This window comes from Bos indicus, chromosome 13 (assembly GCF_029378745.1).
Source record: "Bos indicus isolate NIAB-ARS_2022 breed Sahiwal x Tharparkar chromosome 13, NIAB-ARS_B.indTharparkar_mat_pri_1.0, whole genome shotgun sequence".
Lineage (NCBI taxonomy): Eukaryota > Metazoa > Chordata > Mammalia > Artiodactyla > Bovidae > Bos > Bos indicus.
Window position 1 is genome coordinate 40,689,435 of NC_091772.1, and position 13,546 is coordinate 40,702,980.

Below are 13,546 nucleotides of genomic sequence, written 5' to 3' on the forward strand. Positions count from 1 at the left end.
AAATACTAGTAAGAATTGGAAAGGAATTTGAATGATACCATTTCTTCCATGTAAAGTAATGATGTTATTGAAGTTTGACTTAAAGCCTTTGGTAATTGGGATGTCAGATTGGTGAGAGGTTAGGTAGACATGGGGGTTGTAACTCATAGTTAGTATCTGGTTTTGTGTTTGTAGAATGAAGCAAGTTCAGTTTGTTGTAATCTGAAATTAGTAAGTAGAAAGTAATTTAATGTGTTAAGTATTAACTATAGAATTTTTTAATATAGTGTTTTACTTCTACAAAGATTAATTCCCCAGGCACATTGTCAAAATACATATCATTGAATATTTTTATAAGAAAAAGAAAGTTCTCACTGAAAATCTAGGGAATTCTCAAATGAAGCTTTTGCTGGTTTTGCTGTCAATCATGGTGATGTCCCTTCTCCATCTGTAGGCTCAGTGTCAGCTACACTTTTGTTCTTCATTTTAACTGGAAGCTCTAGAGTTGTAAAGAAATGCCACCAAACGCATTTGAAGGACAAAAATTTCACCAAATTGTGTTTGTCAATATAAAATTTGGTATTAACTACTGATTTTAAAGGTGTTTTGCAGTATTTTTTTAAATAAAGGGGCCATTGATATGAAGTGAAAGGTTCAAATTGAATCAAAATAACTTTTAGAACTCATGGAAAAATTAATACATGGACTATCTACTAGAAATCATATGTTTTATAAATAGAATATTATAGATTAATAGCCTCATATTTTTTGGTTTTCTATGTATATCATTAACATAGATTTGTGGCTTTGCTGTTTTGAATGATTCCAGGGCTGTGCGTCCTGGAAGTGGTATTACCCATTCCATTATGCACCATTCGCTTCAGACTTTGAAGGGATTGCAGACATGCCTTCTGATTTTGAGAAGGGTACCAAACCGGTAAGCTGAGCTATTTAGAGCCATAAAATTTATAGAATTTTGGCATAGATCAAAATTGTGTGTCATATGTTAACGTTTTTTGTTTGTTTTGTTTTTAATAGTTTAAACCACTGGAACAACTTATGGGGGTTTTTCCAGCTGCTAGTGGTAACTTTCTACCTCCATCATGGCGGAAGCTCATGAGTGATCCAGTGAGTCTCTCCCTACCCGCCCCTGCCAAGTCTTAGACACGTTTATTATTTTGCAAAATAACAGGTGCATTCTATTTCTTCAACCTGCTAATAACTAAGTAAACTTCTTAATATTAAATAGTAAATTTAAGAATTTTTCTTGATTGGTGTTAGTGGTGGTTTGTTTTTTTTCTTATGATATAGAAACTTTGCTGTCTGGCTTGAGAGAGTAAATCTTTGGAGTTGTTCACAAAATTAGCCAAATTTAAATTATTCTATATTATCAACATGTTACTGTATTAATGTTAAATTCAATATGATGTATCCGATATATTCTGAGATATATTTGCCATGAGTCTTGGTGTTTTGAGTGTGTACCTGGGTTTTTGTCATACACTTTACTAACATGAGTCACAGTTGCATTTGCATTTCATAGTTAAAAGACTGAAGTACAGAAACAGTGCAAATATTTGAGTTCTTCTGTATTTTTTCACAACTTTATTATTATTTTTTTCTGCTTTTCTTGGCTATCAGTACCCTATTTAGTAAATAAAATGCATTTGTATTTTGAAGAAATTCTTAAAACAGTTATTTTGTTCTCCGCCTACCTGTAAGCCCTTATTTTTGTTTGTTCCGGGCCTTTGTGGTGGCTGCCAGACCTAAGACTGGCACAGCTGGAATCCCCTCCTAGCTTATCTTGTATGTGAGGAGGAGTGAGGCACAGCTGGGAAACAGGGTTCTCTGTGAATTCTTCACTCTACACTGGATCCACAGATATCCACTCTAAAATTCTTCTGTGTTAATATCTTTTATTTTTATCTTTTAAAATTGTTGATTTTTTTCTCCCTGGACCTGCAATTTAAAGAATACTATTTTAAAAGGAAAGCTTGTTTTCTTATCATGCATGATAGTGTGATCAAAAGTTTTATATCAAATTTTTCATAACAGAAATGTGTGACTTCATTTTGTGAATCTGTATTTGTCTCCCTGCTATAGGATTCTAGTATAATTGACTTCTACCCTGAAGATTTTGCTATTGATTTGAATGGGAAGAGGTATGCATGGCAAGGTAAAATTTAGACAGTATTCCTTTTTGTTAAAATAATTTTCTCTTTCTGATAAAACTGTGTACTAACATGACTTTTTCCAGAAAAACATCTGCTGCTTCTTCATTGACTACGCTAAAAGCCTTTGACTGTGTGGATCACAACAAACTGTGGAAAATTTTTCAGGGGATGGGAATACCAGTCCACCTTACCTGCCTCTTGAGAAATCCTTATGCAGGTCAGGAAGCAACAGTTACAGCCAGATGGAACAACAGTTAGTTCGAAACTGAGAAAGGAGTACATCAAGTCTTTATATTGTCACCTTGCTTATTTAACTTACGTGCAGAGTACATCATGCAAAATCCTGGGCTGGATGAAGCACAAGCTGGAATCAAGATTCCTGGGAGAAATATCAATAACCTCATATACGCAGATGACACCACCCTTATGGCAGAAAGCGAAGAGGAGTTAAAGAGCCTCTTTAGTGAAGGAGGAGAGTGAAAAGTGAAATAGTGAAAAGAGAGTGAAAGTAAAAGGGGAGAGTGAAAAGGCTGGCTTAAAATTCAACATTCAGAAAATGAAGATCATAGCATCTGGTCCCATCACTTCATGGCAAATAGATGGGGAAACAATGGAAACAATGAGAGACTTTATTGTCTTGTGCTCCAGTGCTGGGCTACACCATCACTGTAGATGGTGACTACATGAAATTAAAAGACAGTTGCTCCTTGGAAGAAAAGCTATGACAAACCTAGACAGCATATTAAAAAGCAGAGACGTTACTTTGCCAACAAAGGTTTTTGCCAACAAAGGTCTTTGCCAACAAAAGTCAAAGCTATGGTTTTTCTACTAGTCACGAATGGATGTGAGAGTTGGACCATAAAGAAAGCTGAGCACTGAAGAATTGATGCTTTTGAACTGTGGTATTGGAGAATACTCTTGAGAATCCCTTGGACTGCATGAAAATCAAACCAGTCGATACTGAAGGAAATCAGTCCTGAATATTCATTGGAAGGACTGATGCTGAAGGCCACCTGATGCGAAGAACTGACTCATTGGGAAAGACCCTGATGCTGGGAAAGATTGAAGGCAGGAGGAGAAGGGGACGACAAGGGATGAGATGCTTGGATGGCATCATCTACTCAGTGGACATGAGTTTGAGCAAGCTTGGAAGTGGGTGATGAACCAGGAAGCCTGGCATGCTGCAGTCCATGGGGTCACAAAGAGTCAGACACAACTGAGTGACTGAACTGAACTGGACATGACTTATGGAATGAAAGAATTTTCTATGTTTTGCCATCCAAACTGGGATTAGCCATGATTAATGTAATTTTAATAGTCACATTATGATAAATAGTAAATCAGGTTGAGACAGATTAATCATTTTATCTTTCATCTCCTTTGAATTAACTAATGGAGCCTGGGACTTGGCTCCTGTTAGTCATTGATGCCTTATGAAGTTGCTTGGTGATGTATTAATAGAAACACAAGGGTATCCATGTGGAGATTTACTTACACTCTTTTGAAAAATATATTAGACATTTAGTTTAAATGTTTAACATTGATCATCACTTAAAGTTTATTATTTATCTATATATTATTTTCTCATTTCTTCTGTTCACGGACTTTGTAGAAGTAAGGGCAGTAAAAATTAGTATTAAATTTAAGGTGATAATTTAGCATTCAAAAAATGTGTAATAACAGTAGAACACAAGAAAGTCTCAAACACAGTAAGCCAGCTGTTGTTTCCCATCAAAATCCCTTTCAACAAGTCATTTTAACCTCTCCTTCCACCATTATTGTTCTAAAATGATAAGTGTGTTTAGTACTACCATTTTTCACACCTTTTCCTTGATTATTCTCTGTGGTGCAGAAGATCAATAAAATAACTCAGAATTGTGGAACAAAGGGGAATAAGTAATAATTTACCAATTGAAATAATTATTTTATGAGATTTTAGAGTTGACTTACGCAGTAACTGGAATTTCGTATTAACTTGAAACAGAATGGTAGTGCGAAATGCAGCCCATTGCTTGGGGCTATGCAAGTGTAGTGCTCTGTGGGCATATTGTGTTACACATATGAATTGGGATTTAGGTTGCTTTTGAAGATGCTTTGTGGAGGAGTAACAGGGAGAGGAGACAGGAGAATAGGAAGTAGTAAATAAAAATGAGTGTATTTATGTGAGTGTGTGTTAAATGAGTAAGTAAATACATACACATGCAGACAACCTGCTACTACTGTAGTATAAATTACCCAGAGGAAAGGTCAGGCAGTGTGCATTAGTTACAGCTTCTCCACATCCTTACTGATAGTAGCTTTCTGTTCCCTTTGATAGTAGCCATCTGGATGGGTGTGAAACGGTGTCTCATTGTGGTTTTTATTTTCATTTTCCTAGTGATTAGTGTTATTGATCATTGTTTTCATGTGCTCATTAGCTATTCCTGTATCTTTTTTGGAAAATTGTCTGTTCAAGTCCTTGGCCCATTTTTGACTTGGGTTTTTGGTACTGTATGGTGGATGTCTTTTGTATGTTCCAGTCTCTAATCTTTTATCAAATACATGATTTGCATATATTTTCTCCCATTCTGTGTGTTTTCTTTTTCCCTCTGTTGATAGTGTCCTCTGATGCACAGAAATTCTTAATTTTGGTGAAGTTCAGTTTTAGTTGGAGTGTTTTGTTGTTCCTGCCTTTACTTTTGGTGTCTTAAGAAATCACTGCCTGGCCCCGTGTCATTGAAGTTTCCTCTGTATGTTTTCTTCTAAAAGCTTGATAATTCTGGCTCTTTACATTTAGGACATTTGAGCCATTTTGAGTTAATTTTTGTACATGGTGTAATGTAAGGGTCCACCTTCTTTCTTTTGCGCGTGGATATCCATTTTCCCAGTGCTGGTTGCTGACAAGACTGCTTTTTCCCCACTCAGTGGCCTTGTGGGGGTTTATTCCTGGGCCGTCTGTTCTATTGGTCAGTAAGTCTGTCTGATGCCAGTACCGTATACTGTTTTAATTACTGTACCTTTGCAGTAAGTTTTGAAATCAGAAGATTGGAGTCCTCTAACTTATTTTTCTTTGTCAAGATTGTTTTGAGTCCCTTGAGAGTCCAAATGAATTTTAGGGTGGGTTTGCATGCGTGCATGCTCAGTCATGTCCGACTCTTTGGGACCCCCCCTGGACTGTAGCCCGCCAGGCTCCCTCTGTCCATGGGATTCTCCTGGCAAGAACACTGGAGTAGGTTGCCTTCCTTCTCCAGGAGATCTTCCCAACCCAGGGATTGAACCCATTTCTGCATCAGCAGGCAGATTCTTTACCACTGCATCACCCGGGCAGTCCCAGCATGGGTTTAACTCAGACCTTTAATATTTTTATATCTTATATAAATATTTTCACTTAGTAGACTCTGTACCAAGAATATACCTTTCTTGAGGTAAAACTTACTACTATTAGGAGGTATAGTTTTTTTCTCCATACATGTGTTTAAAACTTACGGAAGGTAATGATAATACTTAGTTAAGTTCTTGCCTAAATTGAGTACATCTAGCATATTCAAAAGCAGAGGCATTACTTCGTCTAGTCAAGGCTATGGTTTTTCCTGTGGTCATGTATGGATGTGAGAGTTGGACTGTGAAGAAGGCTGAGCGCCGAAGAATTGATGCTTTTGGACTGTGGTGTTGGAGAAGACTCTTGAGAGTCCCTTGGACTGCAAGGAAATCCAACCAGTCCATTCTGAAGATCAGCCCTGGGATTTCTTTGGAAGGAATGATGCTGAAGCTGAAACTCCAGTACTTTGGCCACCTCATGTGAAGAGTTGACTCATTGGAAAAGACTCTGATGCTGGGAGGGATTGGGGGCAGGAGGAGAAGGGGACGACAGAGGATGAGATGGCTGGATGGCGTCACTGACTCGATGGACGTGAGTCTGGGTGAACTCCAGGAGTTGGTGATGGACAGGGAGGCCTGGCGTGCTGCGATTCATGGGGTTGCAAAGAGTCGGACACGACTGAGCGACTGAACTGAACTGAAAATGATAGAAGATAAAACTTATCTGGGTATATTTCCAACATTTATTGACCATACAAATACTATATGTAATAATATAACAGATATTTCAAGTGTGTTTTTTATATGAACAGAGAATATAAGTTATTTGATCAGAGTCACACAGTGTCAGAAGACCAGAACCTGGAAAGTGTGACCACTGTTTTTACCTAAATACTACCACCATTTGGACTGCCTCTGGGCTATTGAGACGATTAAACGAGCCATTGGATATAAGTGCTCAGGAAAAAGTCACCACTGCTGTCGTTTTTACTATCATTTCATTCTCAAGCACCACCATCTTCATACCTGGGTGCAAAGTGTTCTTTTTTCCACTGGCCTGTAGGGCTTGTTTGTTACTTATTAACCATATTGCTGTCATCAGCACTGCAAATTGCTTACTATTTGCTTCTGGAGTTGATATTGTGGGAAAGTCTCTCATAATTTGTTTAGATCCTGAATCTAGTAGGTGGAAAATGAAAGCCAGGTAGTGTTTTAGCTTTTCATGGTAATTTATGTGTGTAGACTAACTAAACTCAAACAACTCTTGAGGTTTTTTTCCATCTAAGTGTTTATCAGCTGTTTTGCCCTATGAAATTCACACTAGAACTTAGTTTCTTTTTAACTTAAAAAAAAAATATGTATTCTCCTTAGTAGGTAGTACACATTTCTTAACTTTGAAAATACGGCAGCTAAATCATTAATGACAACTTTGGAAACTTTCCACTTCTAATCATTTTAAAGGGAACAGTCATAAATGCAGCAGTTTTGAATGGCAGTTTCAAAACTGTTTAGCTTCATTTAGCATTTCTCTTTGCTATTTAAGTTTTTTATTTGGCAAAGATACTATTTATACTATAGGCAGCATAACTTTAGTTTAGTTTTAGTTCAGTCACTCAGTCGTGTCCGACTTTCTTCAACCCCATGAATCGCAGCACGCCAGGCCTCCCTGTCCATCACCATCTCCCAGAGTTCACTCAAACTCACGTCCATAGCTTACTATGCTTCAGAAGCTTCATATGTTTTTCTAGTAATGGATCCTGCATTTACTGGTGTGCTTCTTTGAAGATGATGCACACAGGTCTAGCTAAAACAATGACCTTAATTTTTAACACTCCAGAGGACAATTTTCAGCCTGAAAATTAACATTTCTTCTACCATCCCCAAGTTATTTAAGCAAACAAATCTCTAAAATTTTTGTGTAAGTTAATTATTAGGTTTTAAAATGTGATAGAACTTCTAAATACTTTTGTTGAATTATCTTGTTTTATAAAAGAATCCAACGTTCTAGAATGATGAATGGATAAACCCAAGCCCTTTGGGGAATTGACTAACTTGCCCAAGGCCATCTCATAAGGAAGATGAGAACAGGCTGCTATCTTAAGTGTTATTTTAACTTAAAATTTTTATTGTCACAGAGTTAAGATCAAAGATGGTTTTCCATATGAGTTGTTTTAAGAATGGAAAATTGGAAGTTTTTTCCTTCTGCATTTGAATTTTGGCTATATATATAGTTCAATTCCAGGATGTTTTTATGTTTGTGGAAATACTCTACTAGAAATGTCCACTTGGATCAGTTGCTATTTAGGTGACTCACACTTGGGCGCTTGGTGTGCTTTTGTGTCCCCAGGTGTGGCTCTGCTGCCATTTGTGGACGAGCGGAGACTGCGTGCTGCCCTGGAAGAGGTGTACCCAGACCTCACCCCTGAAGAGAGTAAGGCCGTGCCCACCGGGCAGCACAGTCTGTGACACAGGCTTCACGTTTGCTTATAGAATTAATTAGACCTTTTTTTTTCATTTGTCAAAGTTTTCATAAAGGAGGCATAAATCATTGATTTTACTTCTTTGTAACAAAAATTAGTTTCTTAAAATTAATACTATCTGTACATTGAGTAGTAATTTAATAGTAAATTAAATTGAAAGTTTTTAAGTTATAAGTGTTTGATTTCCTCCATCTCCCTTCTTCCCTTCATCTTCCCCCACCTCCCAGATTATAATTTTGCTTGAAGGTTAAGATGAGTTGTAGGCATTTACTCTCAGATTGTTAACTTGAAATGTTATTTTTCACAAGTGGGATTTTTGTCATTATACTGATAGTTAAAATATTAGGAAATTGCAAGGTTGGGTTCAACTGGAAAATTTAATGTAAGTGTACCAAACCTATAGAAATAATTTATCAGCCATCCTTAGGATAATTTTTGTTCTTAGATGATACAATTTGTATTTTCTTGGGGAATGTTCATATCTTATAAGAAATTGAGTTCTACATAAATAAAATCTTGCAATTCTATATGCAGGTATCTTTTAGTGACTTTTCCTAATAGTCATTGATTTTTAAAGTTTTTTTGAGATTAAATTTTTTTTTGATAATAATTGATTTTTGAAACCTTATCTTCAAAGTTTTGTTTCTTCTGCAGAAGCACATCACCTAAATTTAGGCCTCTTCTTGTTATTTTCTCACAAACTCTATAATTAAGTTTTTAAAAAAGCATTCATTTATTTATTTGGCTTCGTAGGGTCTTGGTTGCATTATGTGGGATCTTTTGCTGTAGCGCTTGGGCCCTCTAGCTGTGGCGCTCAGGCTTAGTTCCCCTGCGGCCTCTGGGGATGCTGGTTCCCTGACCAGGGATCGAACCCGCACCCTGCACTGGCAACAACTGGATTCTTAACCACTGGTCCACCAGGGAAGTCCCTATAATAAAGCTTTAAAAATTTAGATGCATCTTCTAATTTTGGTCTCATAATAAAAACTGGTCTTGCGGATATAACTTTGATCTTGTCCTGCATTCCCCCCAGCCAGAAGAAACAGTCTTGGAGGCGACGTCTTATTTGTTGGGAAACATCACCCACTGCATGACTTCATTTTAGAGCTGTACAAGACAGGTTCCACAGAGGTATGGTTTCTTTTCCATCATGATGCGTTGCTTGACAGTACATTCATTTGATTATTTAATCAGGAATGCATTTTTACAATTTTGGCCAAATATAAACCTAATTTACCATTCGGAGCATTTTTAAGTGTGTAATTTTGCAGCATTAAGACCATTTACAAAGTTGTGAATCTTCCTGATCAGAAACTCTGTACCTGCCAGACAGCATTAAACACTCCTCTGCATCCTTCCCTGCCCCCAGCCTCTTACAACCTCTGCTACATGCTGATTTTATGGAGTCGCCTAATTTTAACACCTCCCCTAGGTCACATCATACAGTATTTGTCCTCCCACTTCGTTTAGCAGAATTTTCAAGGTTTAGCCATCTTACGTCAGTGTTTCTTTCTTTTATGGCTGGATAATACTTCATTTGTGTATACACTACATTTCATTAGTCCACTCATCTGTTGATGGGAACTTGCATGGGTTCTACCTTTGGGGTGTTAAGGATGGTAGGCCTGTAAACCATTGGTGAACAAACATGTTTGAGTTCCTGCTTCCCATTCTTTTACCTGTATAATCAGGACTGGGTTGTTTTTTTTCCCCATAGTCAGTGGATGTACCACCTGAACTGTGTCATGGGATCCAAGGGAAGTTTTCTTTGGATGAGGAAGCTGTTCTTCCAAATCAGTAAGCATCGTTGTATATAATTGAGGGGGTGGGAGGATGTTTAGTTAGCATTTCTACTTTGTTGCCTAAATGTTTCATTTTCTAGAAATAATAAGAAAGTAGTGAGAAAACAAAACAACATAAAACCCTTGGACTCTTGGGGTCAGAGCCCAGCTCTTGAGGCGATCCACAAGGTCAAAATTACTTTCATAATCTTATTAAAGTGTCAGGATGTTGTGTACCTTGTTGTGTACCTGTCTCTCAACTGTTTGGTGTTCCTTATTTATGAAATACCTGTTGTATTTTTCTATTCAGTTATCTGTTCCCCCACTGCCCCCTTTTTGGTTTATAGAATATAAAGAATTCTTATACCAGAATTCTTTACAAATTCTGATATAAGCCCTTGTTCGTAATTGTTTTCTATTAGTGAAAATACAAACAGGGCCCTTTTTAAAAGTTAGCTATGATTATATTGTTTTTATTGGTTTAGTGATTTCTCTCTCTCAAAGCCTAAGAAACATAGCAACATTTTGTTTCCACTTTTCCCAAAGGTTACAACTTACAAAGGGATGGTTCTTTTGTTTCTTTTTAGAGTAGTATGTTCTCCTATTCCTGTGTTAAAGGATCTGACACACAATGCTGTGATCAGGTAAGTTTCCCCAAATTTCTGACATTTGCCCAGAGTACAGCTCTGAACTTGCAAATAAGTGTAAGAAGACCTGTGATTCACAGGGAAATGGTAATTATTATTCCATCAAGTCTTTGATATTTGGAGAGTCCCTGTGTTACAGACCTCCAAGTAGAGTAGAGCCTCTTGACTTTAAATTATGTATATTGTTAAGGTTACTGACTTAACAAGCTTACTTCTCTGCTTTCTGGTTTCCCCTAACAACCTCTAATTCTTCCTGGATTAGAGAGGTGGGAGATAGAAAGTAGGAGTTTCCAGGAGTTGTGTGCTATGTAGGTTCAAACAGACCTCTGCACCCTGGAGGCCCCATGGCCTCACTTTATTGTAATGTAATATAAACTGTATTTATGTTCGTGGCCCTGTAGAGTTCAGAAACAGAGCTGTCAATATACTTTATTTTGGTTAAGATGAGATAGAAGGAATTTGTGGAATATTTTTTTTATCAACAGTTACAAACTTTTAAAGGGCTAATTTCTGCTCCGTGGAAAACTCCTACTTCATTTCCTCAATGGTGACAGCATTTTCTGCCAAGTATGTAAAATATAATACGGCTCTTTAGAATAAAAATCAGCAAACTCGCTACGCATCTGTGTAACTGTTGTATGAATTCCTAGTCTTGATGGCAAGGTTTATGTTGTTGTTTCCCTCCCTCTTTAGATGAGAACAGGGCAAATGTTCAAGTAACTCGAGGATTTTGTAAAAGCTGTTCCTGAATACTGTTTTCCCACATGTTATTATTTCTCTCACTCTCAGGGACTATTTTGGATTTTATTTAGATTTCTCATTGTGAAGTATACGCATGTTTATTTTCCTATCTTTAATGGATTTAGATAGCAGCTGCCATTCTAGGAGGGTTTTCACTTATAGAAATCCTTTGTGAATTTGAAAAATCTTGCTAGATTAATTGTCTTCATCTCTCACCACCCCCATTCTTAAATTTCCGGTGGATCATTTTTTAAATTAATTTGTATTGGCATATGGTTGCTTTACCCTTTATCTTTACCCACAGTTTTTGTTTATCTTGGCATATAATCTGCCCTGGCTCTTTGTCTTTTGGCTCTTTTGTTAAAGGTGGGATTCAGAATCATAAGCTAGATTCCTGTGTCCGCCACAAACAGTCTGATTCCGGCAGAGCCAGTGTGGACTCTGTGTTTAACCCCTGGGTCCCTGGCTTGCAGCAGCCCTTCAGGCCGGTTACTGCCACCAGTCCTCTCCGGATTGGCACGTTTGCTGTGCTCCTTAGTTTCTCAGTGTGTTTCAAGGGTGTTCCTTCGCAGCCCCCTAGAAATAGTGAGTTCTACTTAACTTTCTAATTAGGACAGAGACTTGCCCAAGTAAGAGTTCCAGAGTTGACAAATCCTGGAGTTTGGTTTGTATAATTATGATGGTGATGGTGATTTCTGAGCCTGAAATTTCCTTTAGTGTTATTTGGTATCCATTGTTTTCACAAGATTATTAAATTTATAAAAGAAATCTCAAATTCAGCTGGATATTCAGGTGTATATTGAATGTAACTTCATAATAAAATTGAGTTTATTTCCTGGAGATGCCTGAAAGACCAAAAGTAACTCTTTTCTTATGAGGTCATTTTCAGTCTTTTCTCTGAGGGGTCATGTTGAGACCGATGCAGTTTACTTTAGCTTTTTGGGTGTTTGTTTCAGGGCTTCTTCTGTATCTCAGTGTTGTTCTTGCTTTACAAACAAAAAATCTGAACATGCAGCCTCCAGTGCCCCCTGCCAGTTATTCCTGTCTACGTTGACTCCTGGCATTTCCCCCTTCTCTGTTTGCGCTCATCTGGTGTTGGAGTCCGTATTTGAGAAATTGTCTCCTTGAGTCCACTTTAGTGGACTTTCCCTCACCTCCTGTTCCCATCACATTAGGTCTTACCTGTTGAGGAAATATATTTTAGAAGTTATTGAAGTGTCTTAAATTCATGGAAGGACTCTTAGAGAATACAGTCAACTGTGACCTAGGAATTTCTTTCAATTCTGATTCCATAAATCTTTCCACATAGTAGTAGTTTAACTGTGAGTAGAGCTGAGTCATCTCCCAGAATTTCTCTCGTCCTTTTCTTCTTCCACCATTGTAACTTGCTTAGGCCTGGTATTTTTACAGTAACTCTTCGTTAACTGTAAATATATAAAACTTCTGTTTGATTCTCAGTTTTCTTCCCATCTGGAGGAGCAGGTGCCACCCTCTGTGTCACCCGGGCTCCATGTCCACACTGGCTGCTGTGTCCTTCACCCACGCACACCTCCTTGCCCATCTCTCCACCTTTCTCTCACCTCTTGTTCCCCTGTTGCCCAGACTTAGGAACTTCAACTTCTTATGGTATATGACTCTGTGTACTGATACCACTGCTCTGGAACCGTCTTTCTTTCCAGTTATTTCTCACATCTGGCTTTTCCCAGTGAGCCTATTTGTATTTTCTTCTCCTGGATTACTGTAGTGCTCTCCCAGCTGATTTTTTCCCCAAATCCCACCTACCTTCCCACTGAATCTTCTCTCATCTTTCTTAACCATGGCCACCCCTTGGAGACCATTGGTTCCTGCCATAGTTTGGTGGAGCCGTGCTCTGTATCTGGGTCCCCACAGCTCCGCAGGGACGCCTCCTCCTTGCTCTCCAGATTGGTCCCTCCGTGAAGACGCCCTACGTCACATACGCGTGCATTTAGCCCACACTCACAAGGTCCTATGTGGAAGGCAAGTGACAGGCTTTGATAGCATCTTTCTTGTGCCTGTTGTGGCCTTTTCCACTTTCTTCCTTACTAAACTGTTACACTTTTCCAGTCTGTCTCTCCTGTTAGAAGAGGAGGCAGGCCCCATGGTTGGGCACTGTTTGTGCCTCTGCGCCCACCTTGAGACCATGTATACAGCAGGCATGCTGAAAATTTGTTCGGTAAACTGCCGAAAAGGCTGCTGACACTAAGAGAACTGCTCTGAGATCCTTTAGTTGCAGGCCTTGCTTTATTACCAATTTTCTCTGTTTACTTTGTGTCTAGAAAGCCCCAACAAATCCACATACCTACCTACCACCTTGTCTCTCACCCTCTTAAACCTTTCACATTGCCTAGTATGCCTGGCCTTGCCTTAAGCCACCTGGAGTAGAGAACATCTGAGATAAAAACAGTCATGGTGAAGAGTGAGTTTAT

At 38.3% G+C, this 13,546-nt stretch overlaps 1 protein-coding gene across 5 annotated transcripts in view; it reads left to right on the forward strand.

Moving 5' to 3' along the window:
- XRN2 (5'-3' exoribonuclease 2) overlaps positions 1–13,546 on the forward strand; it is a 62,618-nt gene that overhangs the window by 30,070 nt on the left and 19,002 nt on the right. For 4 of the 5 annotated variants that reach the window (XM_019973259.2, XM_070801057.1, XM_019973260.2 and 1 more), the window contains 7 exons: positions 809–916; positions 1,018–1,107; positions 2,083–2,155; positions 7,798–7,881; positions 8,964–9,061; positions 9,648–9,727; positions 10,299–10,355. In XM_019973259.2, the coding sequence (XP_019828818.2) occupies positions 809–916; positions 1,018–1,107; positions 2,083–2,155; positions 7,798–7,881; positions 8,964–9,061; positions 9,648–9,727; positions 10,299–10,355 (590 nt within the window). The remainder of the gene's footprint in view (positions 1–808; positions 917–1,017; positions 1,108–2,082; positions 2,156–7,797; positions 7,882–8,963; positions 9,062–9,647; positions 9,728–10,298; positions 10,356–13,546) is intronic. The other variant, XM_070801056.1, reaches the window with a different exon arrangement.